Source organism: Tauraco erythrolophus, chromosome 1 (assembly GCF_009769465.1).
Source record: "Tauraco erythrolophus isolate bTauEry1 chromosome 1, bTauEry1.pri, whole genome shotgun sequence".
Classification (NCBI taxonomy): Eukaryota; Metazoa; Chordata; class Aves; order Musophagiformes; family Musophagidae; genus Tauraco; species Tauraco erythrolophus.
In genome coordinates, this window is record NC_141465.1 from 11,189,750 (window position 1) to 11,216,146 (window position 26,397).

Here is a 26,397-nt window from a genome sequence, read left to right on the forward strand (position 1 = left end):
ACTTCTTTAAATTATTTTGTCAGTTCAACCCTGATTTAAAAAAGTATGGCTAGCAAAAATACATAAGCCTCAGCATATTTATAAGTCTTGATCAGAGCAGCCATGAGCCTTTGATAAACGGCTGGAAACAAACACCCTTCTACTAAGGATGAAAGAAAAATATTCCATTCTCTTCTTTCTCTCATTCCCCAATCCACATGTGTATACGTAGAATTCACATGCTCCAAGAATATCTTGACGCTGCTATAGATTGAGACGTGGGGAGACTGGTGGAGGAAAACAGACAAACTCTCTTAGAATACTACGGGCCACATCAACATTATTCTGGGCAATTTCAAGTGCCCTCTTGACTTCTTCAAAGGAATAGCCCTCTCCCATAAGTTTTGCAATTTTTGCATCCACGTTTTCTGTAGAACTGTCAGAGCTGTACGCTTTCCTGTGGTGTATTTCTGGTGCAGTCCTCCGAGGAAGTGGTTTAGGGGGCCTGGCTGGTGCTTGTGAACCATCTGTTTGAAATAAAGGAGACAGAAATGATTGTAAATTGGTCAAGTCTCATGAAGCAGTTCAAAAAGTAAAATTCTAAAGAAACATGAAGAGGTATTTTAATTCACTGATATATCTCATTTTAAAATTCAGACAGAAGCTGAATTCCTCTAGAACATCCAAATGGAAAAAATGCAGTGAAATACTATTTTAATAATATGATAGGAACATGCCAGTTACAATCTGAATTATCCAAAGTAGGAATAAAAAGAAAGTATGATGAAAAAGCAAAGATGGTGAAAATAGCCAGTCAAAATTTAAAAGGCTCTCCAGTATCAACCCACAGTTTGAGAACTTTTTATTTGGTTTAAAAAAAAAAAAATTATCACAGTTTTATTCAGGACCATACGTTGTGCAGAAGAGGAATCCAGCCAAACATGCCTGAGGGAGAAAAATTCTTCACTTATTGGTACATCTTGCAGATTCTGTTCAGTCAACGGCAATTCATTTCATGCACAGCAGCTATGCATAAATACAGAAATAACCGGTTTCTCAGAAAAACCCTCTAGTCTAATTATTTTCAGTGGTGAGAACAGAACACGATCCTTCCTCTCCAGTCCCCCTTCGGAAATATCTCCCCTTTGCTTCTCTTCTATGGAAAGGTTACTTCACAGTTAACGCTGGTGCTAAGAATCATGATGTGCTGATGAAAAAAGCTAATATTCAAACTTGCTAATCTTCTCAGAGTCAAGAGTTTCGTGCTCAAGTAAACTTGGTACTTTACTGAACCCTTTTTATTCTCACTGATTCCACAATAAGAAGCTTAAATGCAAGCAGGCAGAGAGCAGGAAACATTTCCAAGAGCAAAGTCTTTTTTTTTTTTTTTTTTTTTAAAGTCTTTAATCCTTCAGAAAGGGTTCTAAAAAGTTCTATCAACAGTGACTTTGATAGATAAATTAGAGGAACTTCTGTCTGTGATACCTCCTGTTTGCTTACACCAATAGCAACAGCATTTTGCAGCGTTAAGCACTTCAGAGGCAGTTTTTTAGTGATGAAATAATGTTGTATTTCTAGTAGTACTGTTACCACATGCTACCTGATCGTAACACTGGGTAGAGAGAACTGTAACTCAGCTGAGTGCATTGAACACTTCAGATGAATGAAAATAGTTCACATAAGTGAAAGTCCGATGTTCACTTTTCAATATACATTCAACGTTATGTTTTTCTCTCAACTTAGTTTCCATGCATTCAGATGAGAGTGTTGCTATAAATTTTAATTCCATTTCTTAATTCAAATAAAATAAGCAAATTATACTTTTAGCAAGACGGTGATATTCGTATAACAAGTGGGTAAGAGGAATTTGATTAAAAATTTACAGTAAGGGGCTAAGATTAATTTTGTTCTAATTTCATTGCCTATTTTCCTTGCAAATAGTTATGACACAATGTACAGATTGTAAGGGCTATTTCATATTTGTTATGATTTTTTTTTCCTCTCTGAAGATGAAAAGAACTATATAAATGCTACAACATTCTAGCAAACACACCTGAAGCAGATGTAAATCTGCTATTAACGTGTGGAAGAGCCATGAAACACACTTCTAGAAATTAACTATAGCTCAGGAAATGTGGTTCATAGCTAAAAAAAAAAATCAGAAACAAGTCCAAATTTCTTATTTAACTTATTTTAAAGAACTCAAGATTGTAACAGAAGAATATGCTTTATATTTAAAATAATGGTATAACGTGTTAAAAACGATCAGTTTTCTTTCATAAACATTCCAAAGTGCATATTTAGTTATGGACTTAATTTCAATACAGGATGAAACAAAACTAATTTGTAAACTTTACATTTTCCTCTGGGCTTGAAATACAGAAGAAATTCCTTAGGCACAGATCTGATCCTTCTGTGTGCGTGTTACCTGAGATATTTTTTTCTCTACTCAGTCAAATACAGGCTAAAAAACTGAAGTTATTCCTTGTATAAAACCTTCACTTTGCTGAAGCTTCCAAACAAACTTTCTTAAGCAATCACATCATTTAGAAAGGTCATTTTTAATTCTGTCAGCAGATTTGCAGCATAGGCATTTCATTCACAGTGACATCTCTCTATAGCACAGATACTTTAAGATCGTCATCCCTCTCTCTCTAACTCAATTCCCATTATTATTTTTTTAAGCACTGACATCTCTTTCAATATCTTCACATCCACATGAAATTTTAGCTCAAGCTGGGTATCACATTGGATCCTGAGCTTAAAGATGCTAAGCCTAAGCTGCACGTCCATCTGGACACCGAGATAGAGGTATTTAAGCAGGACTTTCCTTCCCAACCTCCCAGCCTCTCTGATGTTTCAGCCACCATGGATGCCTAACTGAAACTTCAAATAGACTTTCAAATTGTGTAATTCAATTAATAGCTGCTACAGCAAGGAGCTTCCTCCATCCCTCACGTTTCTGTAATTCAGCACTAGATTTAACCCTTCGGCAACGGGTTAGTATACAGGCAGAGACGGGCTCATTTATTGTTTCAAAAGCATGAAAAAGTTCTAAGGCAAGAGCTCTGTAGCACAGTGGGAGGAGGATATTTGTAACGATGCCAACTGTCCATTCCTCTCTGCTGTGAAACGGCTCTTCTCTTTTCTTTCCTCGCTGCTTCTGTATATTCCATGGTCTTCCACTGACAGACTGAGGAGCATCGGAGAACCAGGTGACGAAGACCTGTTGTGCAAGGCCCTCCGTGGAGCAGAGGCAAGAAGCCACATCTAATCTAACCCGGGTACGGGAACAAAGCGTACCCAGGAGACATCTTTATGAAGGAACTGACAGAGCACGAAGAAAGTGAGAAAGGAGTAGCTGCACGGATTGGTCCATCAAGATCTTAGATATGATCTTTGTATCTTGCACTACTGCAGCAGATTAGTCCCCTCAGGGTTAATTGAAATCCACCCTAAAATAGTATGTGGCACCCTCTCCCCAGCATTTTCCTGTAAAGGAATTTAAATTTGCATGCAAGAGCTTTAATAAGGCCAGGTGAGCGAATAGATAGCAGAAAAATATACTTAACCAGCCATTTGAATTAATTTCTTACAGAATAGCTAAATTCAGTAAAATATACCAGGCACCTATATTAGAGGCCTAATTTTCTTCTACCTTTCTCAGGTATCATTGGCAAAATACGTTAACTATTAGCAATATTGCCTTCTCTTGCTTTTATTGTAATAATTTTAAACAGTTGTATGTAAGAAGTTCGGCAAACTATGCCTTTGGGATAGTTAGATGCATAGTTGAGAACTATTCCTTAAGTGTTCAATACTGAATACATGGATGAATTAGAATAAATTTATCATTACATGTTAAAGATTCAGTTAAATATCATGACAGCAATCTTAAAAACAGTCAGACCAAAGCACAGAAAGTTAAAGGACTCCCCATGCTACTCTAGGGAGCCAGTGGCTAAATTGTAATTAGATTTTAGAGTGAACTACCTTTCCTTTCCAGCTAGTTCAAAGAACCACCATACAAAAGGGCTGAAATGAAGAATTTCCTAAGTGAACTGATTAGTTCAGAATAAATGCAAAAAAAAAAAAAAGAGTTCTGAACAGAACTACATCTCTACATTGTCTTTTTAAATCATAGATGAAGGTGAATCAGTTCATCCTGAAGCTCATCAGTTCTGTTCTATGGAATAGCTGCCACTGTAAAAACAACTTTCCAAGTAACAGTATGACATGAGCTCTCACATAGTTTTCATTTAATTGAAATTAAATTGATTATCATGCTGATTTAGAATGATATTTATAGCAATGGTCCACACATGTGGGTGCTTTAAAAGATGGCTCAGGGAAACATACAGATAGAAGAGTATTTACTGACATCAGAAAGCTCTAAGATGTTATGTAGCAAACATCTTGCAGTAATTTAGGAAAACTAAAAATTGTTCTAACACAGAATTGCACAAAAACTCTGTAGCTTTAAAAGGTAGTTATTTCATTGTCATAATTTGTATTATAAAAGAATTCTAAATGACCTAATTAAATCAAGTTAATATTGTAAGTCAAATAGATCCCACAGTGTCACAGATAAAACATGCATTATAAAACAATGGCCTTTCCTAACAATGGGGGGGAAAAAAAAGGCAGAAACACTGTTATATTAGTAGAGGTATCCCCCCAAAAGTGCTACTATTTACCAAAGGCATCACACTCATTCTCAAACGTGCTATTCATGAAAAATTCTGTAGCACTCTTCAGGATTACTTAATTTTCCCTGTACTTTAAGTCGGAAAAATATATTCTTTCATTCTTATACCACAGTAGAGATGGACTATGTATCCCTAAGAAGGAGAGATATAATTAAAATTTTAAAAAGGTATCATTTTTCCACTTGTGATTGTTGCAATGAAGCGCTGATGATCATTACAATTGAAAGACTAGAGAAGTAAGTCCCTTCATTTCTTTATGCATTGGAAAAGAGTTTTCATACACAATTCACTCTTATCTGGAGAATGCATAATGCTTCAAATCATCACTTGGCTATTTCTTTGTGTGGTCTCCCCACACAGCAAAATAGATACAGGTGAGACAATCCTCCTCCTTCCTCATACACCATGCACATCTAAAGAAAAAAAAATTGTCTACGAATTGGTGAAAATACTTTGAAATACAGGTAATACTTTATATTTTATATTTATTTTAATTAATCTGAGTAGCTTTACTTTAAATACTATTCATATTGCCTGAAAATCATAAGCAAATTTCTATAGCAAAGGAATTGCTTCTACTGGACCTGTGCTGTTGCAAATAGAACACCGAATTTTAATTTGGTTTGGTTCTTGTTTTCTTACTAAAAAATATTTTTAAATTTTCTTAGAACTTCAGGCAAACATTAAAAAAAAAAAAAAATCGGAAAATAATATTTTAGAGAGTGAAGCTATGTGTTTTTTTTTTTTTCAGGAGCAATGAAACAAAGATGGAAGTGATATGTGTGTCGTCCCTGAAGAACTTCTGATCTCTTGTCAGCTTTAAAGGTGGCAGAAAAATCTCTGCCCTTCTCAAAAAGTAAGGAACACTAAAATTCACATAAACATTCAGTTTGGCAGCTGGTGAAACTGATGCTGTAATATCTACACCTACAGACAACAGGTAGCCACTTCTACCTTTATTGCTGAACTTCAATCTCTATTATCCTCCGACGATTTTGTATTTTTGTAAAGCAGTATTACCATTGCCATTTGCTGCCCGGAATGACAAAAACCTTATTGGAATTTACAGATGAAAACCATTTTAAAGTTGTCATTTTCTATAAAAACAGTTTTCTACCTTACCTGTAGAGGGAGGAAGTTGATCATAGTCTTGAGATGTCCTGTTTGTTTTGACGTTTTCTCCAGTTACTCTACGAGCAGGTGGCAAAGGAACATGACCAGTTATGGGATCAAAATGGGGATCTGTAATAACAGAACAAAAAAGGTGTCTTAGAATAATCAGAATAATTATTTGGGGGAGGAGGGCTGATGCATAGAACCTAAGCTTAAAACAGCCTCCCTTCAGACTGAGGAGCCATGAATCCAAACAGAGGTGTTCCCCCATAGCACTTGCATACGCCTCAATACATCCAAATACCACACTTGCATAGCAGACCCGTAACCATGTCTTGAAGTGACAAAAACAAGAGCACAGCTCCAAGGTGGTCTGTCCTGCACTGACCGTGGCTCTTCTGTTTACATCCATGAGGTACCTTTCAATTACCCAATCCTGACACTGCTAGGATTGTGGCTGGCAAAACATGGAAGAGGTTGCAAAGCCCGAAGCAGCACAATTAGAAATATCCCAGCTATTCAGTTTGGTTAGAGCTTGGTAACATTTCTACACTTTGCAGTTCACAACGACCGCAGGGCAGATTTCACACAGTCCCAGCTACGAGTAAACACTACAGGGGCTGGTAAAGGCTGTGACTATGCTTTTCAGTTCTCTCTGCATATTACAGGAACAGAATGTAAAAAATAAGAAAAATATATAGTCCTGGCATACTGTGTCCTCCTTTTTTTTTTTTTTTTTTTTCCAGGCTATTGGGGATGCCACTAAGCAAGTGTTAACATCGTCCTGGACCTGGCTTCTGCTCTGGACTCATAGAAGTGTTTGCATTTGAGTGCAGCTTTTTGCTGTTGTTGATGATGAGATTATTTTTCTAATCCGACAGGCTCTGATAGATATCTGAGAAATCACCCCCAAGACTTGTACAGAAACCAATCATCAAAAACTCATCATAAATCATCTACAGCAGTTTATTTGACAAGATGCAAAGTGAGTAATATGGCTTTAGAAATACCATATGAATAAAAAAAGACCAATTTATACAACCATGCATGCCTAAGTAGATATATACCCTTTTAAGATTAATGAAAACCGCTGCTATAAGATTGTATTCACTATGCAAATATGAAGGACAATACATGGCTGTAGATACATTTTCCAGACTTGTAAGTAAAAGCTATTAAAGTTTTTTTAACGCTATCAGCGATGTTTCTTAGATTATTTGGAAACAACAATAACTTAAAACTCTGCACGTTTCTGGGACCTGCACACAGATGGACGGAGCTTGTGTGCACCTGTGTGTGAGGGATTCTATTTTTCCTTTCTATTCCCATTAGAACTGAATGGTGCAGCGTGCGTTTCTGCATCAGATGATACAACTGAGGCACCCATTCAGACCAGACTGAATAATAAAAGGTCATTCCAGTTCAACCTAAACTAGCTGGCTTTCATCCCACAACTAGTATCATAGAATCATAGAATCATAGAATCATTAGGGCTGGAAGGGACCTTCAAAGGTCATCTAGTCCAACCCCCCTGCAAGGAACAGGGATATCTCCAACTAGATCAGGTTGCTCAGGGCCTCGTCCAACCTGGCCTTGAACGTCTCCAGGGATGGAGCATCCACCACCTCTCTGGGCAACCTGTTCCAGTGTTCTACAACTCTCATGGTAAAAAATTTTTTCCTAATATCCAATCTGAATCTACTTCCCTCTATTTTAAAACCATTACCCCTTGTCCTATCACAACAGGCCCTCCTGAACAGCCTCTCCCCATCTTTCTTGTAGGCCCCCTTGAGGTACTGGAAGACCGCTATAAGGTCACCCCGGAGCCTCGTCTTCTCCAGGTTGAACAGCCCCAACTCTTTCAGCCTGTGAGGACCTCATCCGGAGAGGTCAGCCAAAGGCCCAACAACCTGTCAGGCTATTATGGAGTTGCACATGACTGCTTGTCATCCTCGTTCTGGTGTTCATGTGAAACTATCGTCAAAACGTTTCATTCATCCCTCTCCATACACCTTCCAAGAAAAACAGATCGGAGGAGGAAGACATCTAACTGCACCACCAGGTAGATAATCACTAAAAATATTCCTGGGACAGGTAAACTTAAGACACCAACATCCTTTGTAAGGTTTCACAGAGGGAAAAAAGTCACTTCACAGGTATGCACTATCACCCGCAAAATCCTGTTGTAACCTGTACCATCAGCAGCAAATGTATTCAACTTAATTAACCCGACAATTGACCACTCAAAGGCAAAATTCGTGAACTGTGAACGTAGCTTTTATACTTTTTACAACCAAATTATCGGATGGAAAGAGTGTCACAGTGGTTCATGGGGAGAGAGGGGTGAAAAATTGACTTATCAAAAAGGTTATGAACCACAGGCACCTGCAACTGTGTTCACAATTAAGACAGTTTTGCGGCAAAATTTTACAACAGTTCTAATAAAGCAGGATGTTCTTTTCCCTTATTTTCTAGCTTTTTCCCCAAGTTCCAACTTGAAAGTAAACCTCATAAATTATGTTTTACTATAGAAAACAACGGAGTTGACAAAAGGATACAAACTAGTACTACAGATTACAACACAAAATTTGGCACTTCACAAGTAACAACTCCTACTAGAAAAGTACAATTTACCAAAACATCTAGTCTGGTATGGAAATATCAATCTTATTTCATTACTTTGTTATAATTAAAAGTTAAGTCTTTTTATATTCTGAGTTGTTTCATCTCCACCATTAAAAAAACCCTATTTTTAAATATTTTGTATAATGAAGTATAGACAAAACAGACTTCTGAAGCCTGATGAGAACAGATAAGCTTCTAAAGTAAAGTAAAATTAAATAAAATTTGTTCTTTCCTTTGTATTCCTACCAGAATGAAGGAACAGTTCATGTCCTGAAGGAGGTCGGCTTCCTGAGCCAGTAGGCTTGGTGTGCTCAATCATGCTGTGCCGAGCAGGTGGTGGTGGTGGTGGTAGCGAAGGGGGTGAGCTATCAAACGCCTCTTCACCTGCATTTTAGAAAAGAATTAGATGAGTAAGACTTTATTAAGAACTGTAGAATAAAGAGTGACGCTTCAAATTTATTTTTCTCTGGCTGCTGAGGCCATTACTTCTCAGGTTCATTGAGCAGTTCAGCGACTTCAGTAATGAAATTGTAAACCTGACTCTTACTATGCACAATCCTCTTCCAAAACTGACCTTTCACAGTGCTCCATTTCTTTCTGGGATGAGGGGAGAGATTTCTTTTAGCAGCTCAATGCAAAGAGTGAATATAATTGCAGAATAACAACTATGTTTCAGTGGCTAAGCAAAAATATTTATATTCAAACAGCAATGCTGACTACATTGCATCTGCTAAGTTCATACCATGTATTATCTCTACCCTGCTGTTTCTAAAGCTCTGACCTCAGATATAAACTGAATTTTCCAGGGCTTGGCAAAAGAATGTACCCCTTACACAAAGGTGGCGCAGACAGGACTACAGTTACCAAGCAGTGTGATTTTTATGTGTTCTTCTGCCTTCGATTCTATGTATTCTCACAACTTAGGAACACTTCAGTGACCAGAGACAGCATAGTGCAGGAACACAGAAAACGCCCAAAAGGTTTTATAGAACCAGAAAATGGGACAACAACACCCACACTACAGTTTAATAATCATGCGACTGTCAATGAAGGTGTGGGTGGTGGTCAAGCACAACCTCAGTGTATACGTGGAGCTCACTGACTTTTGTGTAGAAAAACGTAACAAAATCAGGGTTGGAAGAGACAGCTCTTGGTGACTGTAGGCAGTGATTAGTTTTGAACTGTCCCTTGATAGTGGAAAACCACCAGAAATAAACGTAGTAATTTAATTTACTTTTCTTTGACTTAAATACCATCCCTTTGGCATTCTTCTTTGTATTTGATAAAAGAAATGGAATTATTTAAGCTCCAATAGGAAAAACCCTCCACTCTTGCATTAAATTGCAATATTCAAAGTTCATATTAAGGGACAAAAAAATATAATTTATTTCAGTGAAAATGGTTTTGCTTTTCTTTATAGCTTGAATACAGATTTATTATGCCTTTTCATCTGTCTTGCATGAGGGCTTTCAGACAGATGCCAAGTATCGATGATTGACACAAATATTGACTTACAGCTGTAATATTTAGCCCATAGCTTGTTTGGTACTCTTAACACACTCAACATCGGTTGCTTTTTAATAAACATGGCATTTGGTTCAACTAGGCAATGTTAACCATTAAATGTAACCAGCAAAAAGTCTGCAACCTAAAGGGGGCACCAGAAGATCATAATCGGAGGGTGTCCTGTTGAGCAAAGAGCTGTGTTTTGGGTTGTCTCTGGTAGGAGGTCGTGCAGGTGGCAAAGGTACCGGAACAGTAGGTGCGTCACAGGCATCTCCTGAATGACACAATCACAAGAAGTGAATGTTTTCTTGCTGCACCCCTAGAACAGCAGAGAGTAAATTTTCTTGCTAAATAGGGAAAAATAAAAACATACCTAATTCTGGATGTTTCGATTTCTTCATCTCAGATGTAGTACTGTGTGTTCCATTCGTTACTCCAACACATTGACCATTCTCACACACCCTGAAGACAGACATTAAAAACAGGAAGCAATCAGCCAGTTCTCCAAATATTAATTCCCAGAATGACCAAGTACCTGAGCAGGTAGTCCGTTATATGGAAACAAATGAGAGAAGATAAGCTGCACCAATTTTAAACTTTATTTTTTTTTATATTGAGAGCAGATACTGGCTAACCATCAATAAAATTCCTTTGAAGGATTATACTTCTTTCTTGGTGAGATACTTACATGACTTAAATAACTTACTCAAGGTCGCAATACAAGACAGAGAACTAACACTAAACATAGTCCTCACTTCAGAGCTCAGGTCATTAGTTTATTGACACAGTTAAGTCACAGACTCAATCCTGTTTCACCTTCCCAGCTGTTGAATTTTCCCTAGCAGAAATATGATAAAGGAAAATGTGGATTTGGGTAATAATCTATGCTGAAGTATACAGAAAAGCCATTAAAATAAAACAAAACAACAACAAAAAAACTAAACACCACCACAACACACCACTAGCAATAACAAATCTCAACTAAACTCTTAGCCAAACACTAAAAATAACAAACAAAAACTGAACTAGCCAAAGCAGTTTTGCAGGTGCCTTTTCCTTTCTGCATCAAAAAGCTGAGTCTCACTGATATTTCTACCACAGTTTACTAATTTTTTAAAATGAAAACATATCACACCTCTAAACCAGAATCAAATTAAATATGAACATCATCTAAACCAAACAGTACAAAGTTGCCTATAATCTTTTCAGAAAAATAACGGAGATTACTTTTGTAAGATGACTCTGTTCGAATACTGCAGGGAATAACATAGAACAAAAGCCTTTTCATAATACTAAACACTGTTTAAATAAATGTGGAAAAACTGGGAAATTACTCCGGTCATTGAAACTATAGACCCTGCATATTCGGAAAGAACTGGAGAGTTTCTTTGGAAAAAAGCCACTGTACTAAACAATTCTAGCTTAAAAATAAAAACCCCAACTTACTATGCACCATTATTGCAAAATACTGGCAAATATGCTAGAGCTATATAGAGCTAAAATTTCAGATCTTGGGTTTCTACCAATAGTATGGACATTAATAAACCTATCAGCTTTGGCCATATGGAAAGGGGGGATGAATAAAGGTCTGGAATCATTTAAAATATATTAACAGGAAAGAGGAAGCGAAATTCTGTTTGTGGTCCCAAGAGTTGTAACTCGGAGGGAGGAAATCAATCTAAGAATAATTACAAGACTTAAAAACCAAAACAAACAACAACAAAAAAAGTAAGAGCTATTTTGTTATGAGTTAATTTCCCCAGGGAAGTGAGAGAGGAAGTGTTGCTTCTGTCTCTGAAATTAGATTGGTTCAATCTCAAATGCAGTGGATGCAACACTTCCCTTTGACTTCTCAGCATGTACACTAAATAACCAAGAATGTTTTCTACTTTAATTTGAATATATTCTGCATTTTCAATAATCTAACCAGCCACAGGCACTAACATAACTTAACGTGGCACAATTTCAGAAGTCTTCAGGTCATAATGAAGCCAGTAAAGTGTTCAGTTTGCAAATAGTGCTGAAATACCTGTTTACATCAACAGTAAACACCAGCAAAAAAGGGCAGCAAATGAGTACCAACAAGCAAGCCTTCTGTCCTTATTCTTTTGGAAAAAGCTTTATTAGGAAAAGATAGTGAATGTAATAATGTATCATTCCTCTAATAGTAGCTCAATTAGTAAACGCTGAAATTCTTTCCCTCTATTTCTTATTGCTGATCTTGCCTCATATCTGGGAAAAGATGATCAGCTGTAACAAACCGGACAATTAACTAATCTGCCAGAAAATAAGACAGTGAATTTATATTTTTGTACTGTTCTTGCAATATTTTCAGCATTGCCATATCTACTGGTAAAAGAGCAAAAAGTCTTAGAGGCAATACAAATTTGGTGGTAAGATAGAAGAATGACATAGTTCATAAATTACAAAACATCCAGAAGAAATTTTGTAGGGTCTTTAGTTTACTGAAAATTCTAAGTACTATCCAAGAACTGAGGAAGCAACACATAGGGAAGCAATAAGAGAAGGTGATACAAGGGGACAGAACTGAAAGTTGCTAACGATTTATGACAACTAAAAAAAAAAAAATTGTTAAACAATACTGAAAAATTAAGCTTTTATTGACACCCCCCTCCCTATGAGATTAAAAGAAGTGCATGAAAAGAATACAGCATCAACCAGAATCAAGATTTTTTTGAAAGCTTTATCTCAGCTTTCACATCTGAGCAGTGACATTAGCTAAAAGAAGACATTTTAAGTATATGGAACATCATATATATTCACGCACAAATACTCAACAGGATTTTATTTTTTTTTTAATGCTTAGAAGAATGGCTTGTTTAGAATTCAAATTCTTATCAGAATATATAATAAGAAGTGTCAGTAGTTTTAATCATAGAGCGATCTGAATAGCAAACTGAGTTATTTTCTCTGTAGCAAATTAATTCCAAAACATTCACCACAAGCACAAGACCAAGTATGCTAGCTAAAATATAAACTAAAAACTAGAAAAAACTTTGAAATCAGCTATCTACAGTCTTTATTAATAATTCTAATGGCCTGGTGAAATCCTATACCATCCAATTGAAGGCACTCAACTTTTTTTTCTGCAAAAGAAAGATACCGAAAAATAAGAAGTTTCCAGTTTTCCAGCTGGTTATTTTCTCAAGAATCTTTCAGGGTGCATCTAGACATTAGCATGTTAGTACAGGTCAGGAGTATAAATTGAAACAAATCTCCACAAGTCATCCCCCCACTTACAGCACTTTAGTTTGCATTCCAAAGAGGTCTCAGAGCATGCAAACTCAATTGCTTCTTGATGATGTTAACTCAGAAGACGTCCTGCAGAAGGTCATCCAATATGCTGCAATTACTAAAGGGTACTTCCCACCACAGGACCATGGTAGGCCTAGTCTGAATCCAAAAGTTCCCAAAACCTACAGTGTGGATGTGGGGTCCTTGGAGTCAATCGGTCCCCTCTACAGACCCACTCCTATTGTACTGCACTACTTACTAACCTAGACATGGCCTCAGAAGCTGCTAAACCAAGATAATCTGTCCACATGCTGCTCTCTTCTGTTGCAGATGACTTCTTGTCTAAGTTACATCCTGAGTAACTCTAGTCATGCAAGCAACTCAGCCTCTATTAGACGACTTTGCATGGTACAGAAAGACATTCCTATGCAGAAGCACAAGATACTCAGATAAATGGCATAGGTAAAAAGCATAAGGACCTTGGAATTTTTTTTTTTCTTCCCTTTTTTTTTGCTTGGCCAATATTAAGAGTTTTATTCATCATTGATTTTTTTTTTTTTTTTCTCATAGGGTAGATAGGAATTGAAGTACTCAAGACCATAAAGCTCATACAACTGTGTAATATTCACATCTACGCAGTGAAGGTTGGATCAGCATTTCTAATAAAGACAGAATTTTTAACCTGCATCAGGGAGTGATCAGACTATGACCTTTTTTCCACCTGTTCTAAATGTCTGATTAAAGAGGTCTAAAAACTATAATTGGCTCATTTTGGGACGAGATACACGTCAAGCTTTATTGATGGTGGGTCCCTGACATCACATTCTGACAGAAAGAGGAAAAAATGGCAATATGTCACTGCATTTTTTTAATAGCAGAAGAGTTTGAACTTTTTAGATCAATGCTCGATTTTAGTATCATACTTCTGACCTACAAGACCAGTAGGGAAAAAGAAGGGCAAATTCTCAAGACTTATTCTCTTAATTCCAGACATTCAGATTTCTTTTTATGAGTCAAAGACCAAGAAGTTCACCAGGAATGACACAGCCTTCAGTTGCCATGTCCCTTGGCTCCAAATCTCCTTTCCATAATCAATTAATAATTCAGAACTGTGACAGTTTGGAGATATTATTTTAGAACATGTTTGAAGTAAAAGCGATATATTCCATCTGAATTTTAAAAAGGTTCTCTTCCTGAGAAGCACAAAGAAAATATATTGTGAAACAGCCCCAAAAAGCCAAAAAGACAGTACACATGAGACAAAAAGAGAATAAAAGTATGTACATACAGCTGCCAATTCAAGTATTTTTCAGTAGTGTGCTGCTTCTTAAAACGAATTATATGAAATGTGAAAATAAGGTTTTTCTAAGCTGACTTTGGGAATTTCAGTCTCACAATTCTCCTAAAAAGTAAATTTGCAAGAGTTATAGGGGTTGAATCTCCTGGTCAGTTCTGAAAATCTCAATCCAAGGGAAAAAAGGATCAACTGCAGAAATGGTATTCAAAAGCAAAAAAACCCCAATTCTGACGCAACAGAGAGACAATAAAGTGAACTTCACAGGTTTATGACTGTGGTGGTGGTAAAATGAAAGAGAGGCATAAGTAATCCAAGCTTGAAAAGACAGGACATTTTAGAAGGTAGGCAAGCTTAATCATCATTATAAATGTTAAATCCAGTTAAATATTGGGAGTAGTAGAGTTTTTGTAAATAAGTTGCCTTCAAGGTTGCTAAAGGACCTTACCGAGCAAGAGGTTTTATATTATGACTATGAGGTGATTGTGAGCTCAGTATTACAGCATGTGAAGAAGGAACTTTGTATTCATCATCATCATCTGTGTGATCTCTTGATTTATCAGACAGAGGATTTGCTGAAGGAACAGGGCACCTAAGGAGATGAGAAAAAGACCAGTTTTGCTTTAACTGTTAGATAATTGACCTCAGTATAATACAGAAAATACTCTTCCTCAGCCTAATCATGCTTAATACATGTCTGCTGCATATAAGGTAACAAAAACACCATGTCAAACTAAAACTTGTAAGGTTACTGGCTTTTTTGTCACCAAGAATGCATAAAGTAAATGGCAGCTGACCTCAGAATTAAACAGCTACGTTAAGCAAGCACAGCATAACAGAGAATTGCAAAGAATCAGAATAATAAATAGACACTTAAAAGGCTTAACCTGTTTGTGCTTGTTGGAAGAGCTAAACAAAAGTTAATTCAGTGGATACAGTATTGAGCAGGGCTCAGTGAGGCACCGCAGTGGACCATGCACCTTTTCAGGGAAGTCTTGTTCTAGCCATAACATTACTGAACTCCCAGAATTTGCCTGTATTTCAAATTATTTTTACTTCAAACGATAATTGTCTAACTGTCCTCCCAGACTGTGATTTATATCACTTCTTGAAAGCAGTGGAAGCCCAGCAAAGACGTAGACTTTACAATCTTCGTTTACACGTAACAAGTTCCATTGTGGAGAATACTGCTGGATACGAGATTTCTTTTAAAATAAAAAACATACTCCCACCATCTGGTTTTCTGTTATACAAGTGTAAACAAAACGATGGGCAAAATTTTCACTTGAGTGAGCAGTCTGGGGAAAGTAATTTTGTTAGATATTAACAAGCTCAACATATCTTTTAGCCTTCATAAAATATAACTAACTAGCTAGGTATAAGTCTAGCAATCGTCTATTTTTTATACATAGAACCCCTCTGTTTATAGTAATTACTTTAATACATTAAGATAAATAAGAAACTCACAAAACAGCTGAAATACAAAAGCTTACATTAAGGACTTAATTTAACTTCAGCTTGATCATACATGAAAACCACAAACAGAAGTCTGATTCTTAAACCAGCTGAACAAGAAGAGAAATAAGTGTATAATTTCAAAAATCATCTGGATATTACATTATGGTGTGAATAGCACCTTTATTCTTTGCCACAAAAAAGCCAACACCTGGAGGACCTTGAATAAAGATGTGCAATGCATCCACAGACATTTTGATTTGTGGCTTGGAAGGATGGCTAATGGCCCCTGAGCTGAACTACATGCTACATTTACAAGATGCTACTTCATACATCATTTCGGGAAGTTCATAAGGACTAAAAGGAAACATGAGAAGAGGACTTCTCTTCCTGTGGTCTAATTAGTTTGATTTTATCGTAAGGGCAAGAGCCAAAATGACAGGCCAGGCCTATCTCCTCATTTTTTTCAACACAAGCAGCACCTGACTCACACAGTGCACTTCTTCATAAAGGAAAAAAAAAAAAGTGTCTTTCACTATTTACTGTAGATGATGTCGTATGACTTAAGAACATCCAGGTACTCGTGAATAAAAGCAACTAACAAACTACCATGAGTACTAGCCAGTCACTAAAGGAAAACATAAATGGAGAAAGAAAAAGAACAGAGAAAGAAGGGGGCAGATGTGCTGCTTTGGTTTGAATATATTCAAAGTCTAGAGCTCCCTCGATACTTTTAACTCTTCATACCCTCTTTCCTTCATTCAGTAATATACTTTTGGCTTCAGAAAACAGCTCATGAAAGATAGGAATCCAACTTCTTCTGCAAAGGCATACTAGGCAAAGACAGGGGGAAAGAAGATTTATGGCACTGAACTGTAAACTCTATACTGCAGTTTTCAACCATCTTCTGTAGAGTAAGTAAAATTTCACACAGCAATGCAGTCTGGAATTGCTTTTCTTAGATGGCCAAGAAGTTTGTGTCGCTGTTGTATGACCATTTCAAGAATAGAAGGTAAAAATGTACCAGGACAATGAGAACTCTGTGGCATTCTCAGGCAGATGGTTGCTAGGCTCACAAAGAATAAATTTTCATGTTTCTGTGGATGTGCAATCATTCTTACATGGCAATTCAGCATGTTCTGGAGATATTTATTTATATATAAGTATATATAAGCCTGTGGTTTTCGAGAATAATCACAAACTGAATTGCTGATTTCTGCAGACAGCAACATTGGAAATATTCATATCTAGACCAGAAACGTCCAATACTGACTAATACAGAATGTCCAATACAGATCAAACCAGGTTGGTAGCATTGTATGAAGCCCTCTTCAAAGGCTATTACTGAGAAAAAACAACTAAAAATCCTCTTCTCTGAAGGCTTTGTCTGAAGGTGGTTATAGGAGAGATTTTGATTCCTGGAACACTGTGAATTAAGTTTTTTTTTTTTTAAAGGAAATCTACGGAGTAAAACCAAGAGCCTAATCATCACCTGAACTAAGTGCAGCATTACAACAGCTAGTCTTACCAACTTCCTGGCAAAAACAGTCCTCAGACAGGAAAGCTGGAGGATTTACTTACTGACAATTCACAAACTAAATAAATTTGGTATACTCAAGGAATACAAAAAAAAGCTTTTTCCCATCATCTAGTTCATGCCCCTGCTTTTTTTTCTTACTTATTCAGTAGACACAAGAACCTAACTTATGTTATAAACAAAGCTACACCTTTATTCACAGGACACCAGTGTGTACACATATGCCAAAAATCAATTTCCTGACATCATGGCACTGCTGAGAACTTGTTACTGGTTTAAAGCTATTATTAAAGACCTAAGTTCTAAGTCTCCTGCTTCTGAATACTGTGTAGCTTTAGACAAGTCATTCACACTAGTAAAGTCTCTCTTTCTCTACCTTTAAAGTAAGGAAAATATTTGTCAGTTGCAAATATTATTATGTGATTAATATTTGAAAGGAGCTTTTGATCTGTAAAGCAGAAGAGTTAGAGTACTAACATATAGCTAACATACTCTCCATTAGGGTCCTAAAATTGTCCTATACTTACATTATATTTTATTAATATTTCAGATTTTTTATTTTTTAAAAAATTGTACCACTCTTCCAATTTACTCCAGTTGTAATGGTATTTGACTCCAAACACTTTTTGCATTGTTCTGTTAGATGTCTACCTCATTTTCTCCATGACTATTGACATTTCTTCAAGCTCAAATTGTTTTATTAAATCTCTATTGTTCTAAGACTAACTCTACTGTTCTACACAAAACCAGCTAGTAAGATAAACAAACAAATATGTTACAGTTTTTTGTAACTGAACAGAAGAACTTTGTCATTATAAGCGAAGACATGAAACACTTAGGTATCTGTTTATCAAGCTGGTGAAATTTTCTATAATTACACTTTACAGAACTTCATTACTTTTACATCTTTAGAAGATTTGTTCACAAAGGAATACAAAACTGACCAGCACACTGTATTTATGTATTCCCCTTCCTACTCCTTAAGTGGAAATATTTTAAATTTTAAAGTCAGAATTACATTATGGTAAATGATGACTTTATACTTTCTGGTTTGTTGAACAGAAGACTAGATGTCAATCTCTTATCCTACTGAGCGCCAAGGGCCAAAGGCAGAAGGAAAAGATGTGAGAATTCATTTTTGTTGAGTCACTTAATGTCCAGCTTAGTTGCAAATAGAACTCCAGCAAAACCAACATCTCACACTTATTTAGAAGCACTTCAAGGAAAGGTTCGCCCCTTCCATCATTTACTGGTAAACAGATACACAGAACTTAGACACGACGAACTTGCAGTCCATGTATTTCAGTCTGGATTAGGACTGTGCTTTTGAAATGAATCCCTTTAATCTCCCCATTTACCATGCTTTGATCTGCACTGGAGGAGTGCGCAACTTGAATACTTTTCAGATTAAACTAAAATACATGATACAATCCAAGTGTGCCCCTACTATGTTCCAATTGCTAAAGACTATACACATCCTTGGGACAAGACTACGGCTAGTTGAACTGCTGCCCCATAACACGTACAGCACAGACATCAGGTCCCTACTATAAACTCTTCCATCCTATGCAGAGTACTACTTGCTAGCACAGACAAAAGCTTTAAACTTGTAAGGCCTCAAGCAAATTCTGTCTCAGCAAAATAAGTGTTAAGCTATACGGACCACATTTCAAGTCAACACTTGTCAACTGCCCTTGAGTAAGCTCTGCTTAAAACCAAAGCATATACAAAGCAGTTCACCTTCTGCCATAAAGGAGGACACAATTTTCTGTTGGTCACAGGGTGAGCCTGGTACCACAGAACAGCTGAAGCATCCAAACTCACTGGCCTGTCGAGCCATGAGCTAAGGGCACATTGTGTCCTCCAGACATTCAACTCTCACATGTCTAGAACCTGCACGTCAGCAGTGCCGCTTCTAACGCTGCTGGAGGAGCGCCATGCCAAAGGCTGATTTCAAGGGAACCAGGATCTCTAAGCCACAACTGCCTTTAATGGAACTATGATTTCACCTTCGGTTTCTTAGAAAGACAGAAGGCATAGCAAGAGGAGAAATACCTTTCGGTGCTAGTTTTTCCTCAATTACTTCAAAACGACTAGATATTCCCGACACAGTTTTAGAATACAAAAGATACCGGAGATTGGCTGTCTCGTTGCATACTCAAAAGTAGACACTCTCTCACAGACAACACCACAGTGGTATAAAGCACTTTCGAGACAAAGAAGCCAATTTTCTATTGATGTAGCAAAATGAGACCTACTCACAGGAATAAAATAAACACTATTTAACTTGAAAATTTCTAAGCTTGGGGGAAGAACGGTTCTGTACATTCGACATAAAAGTTTCATTTATTTTTTCAATAATAAAACAGCGATTTGATCAAAGCTGCTAAAAATAATCTGACATAATTACAGCAGTACAATAAAAGAATAAGTGTTTTAACATGTAGGGTCAGCAACATAGTGGCTGAGTGGAAAATAAAAATCAGATGCTTGGTTAACATGAGTCCAACAATTCATTATTGAAGTATGGTTAAAAATAACAACTTTAGTAAAATGAAAATAAACCAGTTTCCAGAAAAAAGACACTAGTGCTTTTTTTATTAATGTAATTTCACAAAGAAAAAAAAAAGTCATATTTGTAATGTCTTATTCAGTAAAAACTGATCAAACAAGTTAAGCAGGGATATTGTAGAATTGTGAAGTTTCAACTAAGGGTCATTTTGCCTCCTCATTATTTAGACTGACATTTCATTCATGGTCAATGCATCCTTCAGTCAAACCTTAGAAATTACAGACTTATGATCATAACTAGAAAAAATAAAATGCCTTGCAGCTGTATGAAACAAGCTAGCTCTCAAGCCACAACTCTGCAGAGATCGGAAAGTAGACAAGTATGAGAAACTTGCGCCAGATCAATTGCAGCAGCACAGCTGTGGAAAACAAAAGAATTTTAGATCAAGTACAGTTCAGCATATTTATGAGGGCTTAGTGTAGTCAATTTAACAGGAGGAAAAAATACGCTGCAAAAATACTCTCACCAACATTTCAAATTAAATCATGCTAAATATTATTTAGGTTATTTTTTTGAAAGCAATTGCTTTGGTTGGTGAAAATATTAAACTTGCTATTTTTGAAGATTTTTGATGATTCTCCTCCTTAGTTTTTCCACCTACATGACAGATTATTGGGGTATTTTCTAGTGGCAACAGAAACTTAATTTGAAATCAATTTAAAATAGACATACTAGTCTTTCAAGAAGTAACATATAATGATCAATTTTTAATTTTAACAATAATTCCATGTGACATTTTAGTAGTTGTTAAATAGGTAATTCAAATTTCTTACACCTAGGTTATAAATTGATATTTTTACATTTTAGAAATCAAAATGTAAAATGTGCTGTAGATTTTTAAAAGGTTTAACTACACAACCAAATCAGAAATAAAAGTTAATTTCTTCCAAAAAGCTTATGGAGTTTGGCTTTAGCAAATGACAATTTTCTTTTGGTTGGAATACGTCACTTTTCTATCCAGCAGACTTCAGTTAATGAAAGTATTTCTTTTGACCAAGCTAAATTCACACATTCCAGTTTTGGATTGCCTTGACATAGCTCGTCCACATCACTATGATATCTTGTGGAATTTCCAATGAACACTGTATGGTGTATGTATATATTGTACTTTGATTCTAGGCAACATTTGCAAAAATCTGAGTAAAAAATGGAATTTTCATGAAGTAGAATGTTCTCTTATTTCAACACTATGAAAAATAAAAGTAAGAATCTTCCCCTCTTCAGAATTCAATTTGCTTTAGAATATGGAAGTATTTAGTTTGTCTATTAGAGTTACTGCTTTCTCTTTCTGACTGACAGGGTGTGGAACATCCCAGGGGTTGCATCCTATCATGGAAGGAGTAGCCAATCCAAGGAGATCAGTCTACAGAGAGGTCTGATTACATGAGGTATCCAAATGGCACTCCTAATACCCTACCTCAACCAGGTTACATCACAACACTCAGTTACAAAACTGTCCGGGTAGTGTTCTAAAATTCGCTTCTGAACTGAATGCAAACATGGAGAGCTTCAACCCAGCAATTATTGCATCTGAACCCATGCTTCTGAATGAAAAAGTCAATGCTCCACTGAACTTTTATTCTAGTGCTTCGGAAGAGAAAACCCAGCGTATTAATGAAATGCTGAAATATATTTGTCTTTTATGTTACCGCTAACTGAACAGCAATGGAATGAGTGCTGAAGACACGGCAAAATTACACACTAATGAGAAAATTCTCAGTACTGACTGTCCAATTATTATATTTAACAGCAAGAATCACAAGGAGTACATTGAAAAGAAGCTGTAGGACAACATCAAACATTGCGATATGCTCCGATTTCCTTCCAAAACCACAAAAATTTGACAAACTACTTTATAGCACTTCCAAATTCTGTTTTAAATATTTCTTGTTCTGTAGAAAATCCTGTGTGATAAAGAGTCCAAAGATACTTGCTATGCACAGCAACATCTTGGTACCAAATAAATAGCCATGCTACTGGAAGACTAAGGGTAGTCTGCACCTTGAAACGACAAGATGTCCCAAACCATATTCTGGAACTCAGGGAGGTTGACTCCATTTAAAATGGATATAAAACGTTTTTATTTGTTTGGTTTTTAGGCACAACAAAAAAAAGATACTGGTGTGAATCCTGGATCGAGCTCTATGTACAGAAAGCCCAGAAAGCACGACTAGATTAGGGGCAGAACACGCATAAATTATGCTCTCTACCCTTCGTACTTTCCCTAGAATCTTTCCTCTCCTGCGATAAATAGGTCTGACCACACTTCTGTAGCTGTAGAAGCAAAACCAGACAGTGTTTACTCTCACTGCCAAATGCCCGTGAGCACGATCTGCCACAATTTATTTTCTCTTCCTATAAAAATGTAGTATGTTCAATTAACATTAGAACTGCTCCACTTAATCAATACAATTTACGCTTCCTTTGTAAAGCTGCATTAACATTCACGGAAAACGTATCACCAAGTTATATTAGTTCATTTTATTTATTTCTTTTTCCTGCTTTTCTTTTAGCGCCAGAGAATCAGTTTTATTATCTAACAGCACTTAGCACGTTTCTTTTACAAATAAAGATAACTTACTTTATACTAGGGATGATGGAGGCAGCTGGAAGAGGGGGTGAAAGCCGTGGAGGGACATCATACTCTTCATTTATCAGATGACCATTTGAAAAGACCTAAAAATCGCACAGGTGTTACAATGGGTCTCTCCTCCCATTTATCATCATCGATATTCATCAACTAGGTATTACAAAATGGACTATGAGAAGATTATGGGTAAAGGCTTTCCTAGGAGTTCACACTACAGAGCTGTTATCTGGAGTGACTCTTCCTTCCATACCTGCTTCAGCTCACCCCATTTGGAAGCTGCAGGACGCATTAGCTTAAAACTTCACCAGAAGACGAAGTTCCACATCACAGTTACTAGATGGACAACTCAGTTACAGCTGAAGTGATTACGGCAAAATTAAGATTTCAAGATTGCGATCTGATCAAAGTGAGAGAGATGCAGTACAGTGGGAAAACAATTGGTACAGCAAGCTAAACATTTAATGTTTTTTAAAACTCTGTGATTCAGTGCCTGCCAGAATCCACCCCCTACCTGCGTGACTGACTTCCTCATTCTTGGTTTTTACCAATAGCAAAGAGATTATATTACAATTGATATATGAATCAGGGATGAAAATTAAATGTTTCCCTTGTGAACGTGCATACAGCCTGAAACGATTATTCAGAGTTGTCAGTTGCTCCATTTAACAAAATGGCTTGGATCTACAACCTGAAGATGACAGTTTAAACGGCATTTGGTTCAGGATATACATCTGTAACTTCTCCAGACTACAATGGCACTTTGACACTGAGTGGTTATTCTGATTTGAGAATTATTTATTTCATCAGCTTCAATACTGCACCAGACCACGACTAGAGTGCTATATGAAGATATAAGCACAGCATCCTTTAAATCAGATGAAAAGCTGTAGCATTTTAAACAACGGTCTAGCTGTAAGTAAAATTTTGGTGTTTTGTCTCAATGCTGATAAAAGGACATTCTAATTTTATATAACATCGCAGACTTCTTAGGCACCTTTCATCATATATGTCAATGTTCTTTACCAATACTAATTGAATTTCAGTAGAGTACTTTTAAAATAACCAAAACATCCATATGAAAAATTTTAAAACGGAGACAGAAAGGTTAAACAGCTTGTGACCTTGGGAAAAGCAAATAGAAAAACTGATGATTTCTAACTACTGTGACTTAACCACAAATCCATCCTCCTTAGCACAAGCTATGTAGTCTTCAAGAAAAAAAAAAAAAGAGCAGCAGCTTTGAGTTAATAACCTGCTCTATGAATAAATTACTGAGCTACTTTGATAAAACTGATTAGAGCGGAACTAGGAATATTTTCTTATGCCATCATCACTTGATTTCTTTTCAAATCCAAGTCTCCCCAACTGTACACAGTCTTGCAAGTAGCCTGAAGCTGCCTCACGCTGGAACTACTCCCACTACGCTCTCCTCCCCAGATATCTTCAGTTAACATATAGAAACAAATTCAGCTAAAGATATGGTATTACTGTAAAGAACTGACAAAGAAAAAGGGAGTTGCAATGCTAATTATCTTGAATAAGGTTTAGAGTACTGATGATATTACCAAATCAAACAACATAATACTGGAGTTGTGCCACTGAGCATTTTTAAGGCTGCTGCCCATACAGCCAGTGGTAAAGATAATAATCAAGAAATGGTTATACATTTAGCTTGGCTTTGAATGTATTCGTTTCCTCTTTCTATGGGTCAAGGCAGGTCAGATGTTTTCCAGAGTATACTGAACATAAATAATTTAATGTTCTTTTGAAAATAGCGTTTTACTGATGAACAACACAACTGACCTTTAGAATATTTAGCTTTTTATGTTAATGCACACAATATATCTGACAATTTAAGTATATATGTATACATCATCTGTACATATTGCATACATTACAGATTGAAAAGGTTACCAAGTTCTCACCTCACCTATGACATAGGTAACTGGAACATCTGGTATTCCATCAGCAAATCTATATACAATTTCGGCATAAGACACTTCCAAAGTGGATCAGATGCTATGTAATTACACTACAGCATACAGTAATGTACTATTATCACCATGCACTGACTGTATAGATAATTTGCTAAAAGAATACAACAGATCTAGAATTTTCTCTCCAGGCCATTCTGTGAGGGTTTTGTGTTAAACTGTAACTTAAACCCTCATGTACTGTTGCTTTACAAATTGAAGTATTTCACAAACCATTTATTTATAACCAGCTTATTATTAAGTATCAACAGGAAATATTCAGAAACAGCAGACCAACACTGATCAATATAAACAGTACTTCAGCCAATGCAAGACAATGCTGCAGCAGGGTATTAAATTAGGATTCAACACATTCAGCTCATTTCATACCTTGGCACCTTCTGCAGGCAACTCATGACGTCTGTGTTTCCTCATAAATCCTGGATCAGAACTTACGCGGTTATGCCTTCCATTTATGTTTGAAAATGCAGTAAGTCCTGGTTTGGGAGAAGCATCACTCCCTATTCGACATCCTACTAGCTGACTTGTCCCAAACACATCTCTGGGACACCAGCCTTCAAGGGGCATCGGCTGGTCTCTGGAAGGCACGCTTTCCGCATGATGCAAGTGTCTGCTTATCCTGTTGTCTGGTGGAATTGGAGGGGGTCTCTCCGGTGGGGGTGGTGGAGGATCACGCAAGGGAGGTGGCGGTGCCGGCAAAGGTTTGTCTTGTTTCCTCACCATACAAGGAGAAGACTAAAGAACACAGCAAGTTTAAAAAAAAACAGTTACATATAGGCATGCCTATTTCTCTCATGATCAAGTACAGCTTTACCATTTCTAACTGAGATACTGTCAAGACATCACAAGAGTATTTGCCAGTACGTTAAATGTCAGTCTCGTCTTTGCATTCTGCAAATAACCTGGCCTTTTTTCAGAAAGCATGCCCCCTTTTTTGCCATTGCACGAGTAACCCAAGGAAGGAGGTAGATGGGAGAAAATCAAATTGAGGCACATTTATCTGACCCGTATTTTTTTTCCAGAATCCTTTGCTTTAATCCTTTGAATCATTTATTTAGCTGCCAAAATGAATTTCGAGGAATGTTTGGAAAAAGATGAAAACCAAGTTACCAGAAGAGGGAAAAAAAAAAAAAAACAAACAAAAAGCCAAATCAATACCCCAACCTATACAGGTAGCTGTATAGCTTTTAAGAGCACAAATCTGATAAAACCAAAATCTTTTCATTAGCAGTGAATTACTAACACTATTTTGCAAAATAACACTTGGGCCAGCTCTTTAAGAAATATTTTTCTCTTACCACCAGCTACCATAAGAAATACAGGGAAGATTATTTCCCTTCTAAGGTGTAATTTTCATGGACTCTGGTAAGCCTGCGTATTATTAACACTTGAAGAGATGAAGGCCACAAAGGTTTTAAAGCAAGAATAGTACTTGCTCTCACCTCACAGGTTAGCCCACATTATTCTTCATGTTACATGTTACTTAGATTGAAAATAAAGTAATTCTACCTGCAGCTCTATTCATATAAATAAAACAGTATCTTAAACAAAGAAGTGTTCAATTCAGCTGCTCATTAAGAAAAATAGTTATTCCCACTGTCAAGGCAGAAGCATAATGACTAGGTCCAAATTTTTTGTTATAGGTTATAGCTATAGTTTTCCATTGCAGAAAGAGATAAGAGTTTTTTGACTGAAGTAGGAGTCTTGGCAGGACTAAATTGTCATCTTCATTTTTAATATGATATTTTTTAAAGTATGAAATGATTCG

General features: G+C 36.6%; 1 protein-coding gene across 8 annotated transcripts in view; it reads right to left on the bottom strand.

Moving 5' to 3' along the window:
• Positions 1-243: 243 nt before the first annotated feature.
• Positions 244-26,397, bottom strand: part of CBLB (Cbl proto-oncogene B) — a 134,104-nt gene continuing 107,950 nt past the window's right edge. For 2 of the 8 annotated variants that reach the window (XM_086625560.1, XM_086626057.1), the window contains exons 12-19: positions 24,999-25,364; positions 22,627-22,721; positions 14,930-15,073; positions 10,306-10,394; positions 10,075-10,206; positions 8,673-8,810; positions 5,811-5,930; positions 244-506 (exon numbers count right to left, since the gene is read on the bottom strand). In XM_086625560.1, coding sequence (XP_086481686.1) covers positions 244-506; positions 5,811-5,930; positions 8,673-8,810; positions 10,075-10,206; positions 10,306-10,394; positions 14,930-15,073; positions 22,627-22,721; positions 24,999-25,364 — 1,347 coding nt within the window. Of the gene's footprint in view, positions 507-5,810; positions 5,931-8,672; positions 8,811-9,000; positions 9,012-10,074; positions 10,211-10,294; positions 10,395-14,929; positions 15,074-22,626; positions 22,722-24,998; positions 25,365-26,397 lie in introns of all 8 variants that reach the window. The other 6 variants (XM_086625984.1, XM_086625758.1, XM_086625831.1 and 3 more) reach the window with 4 other exon arrangements.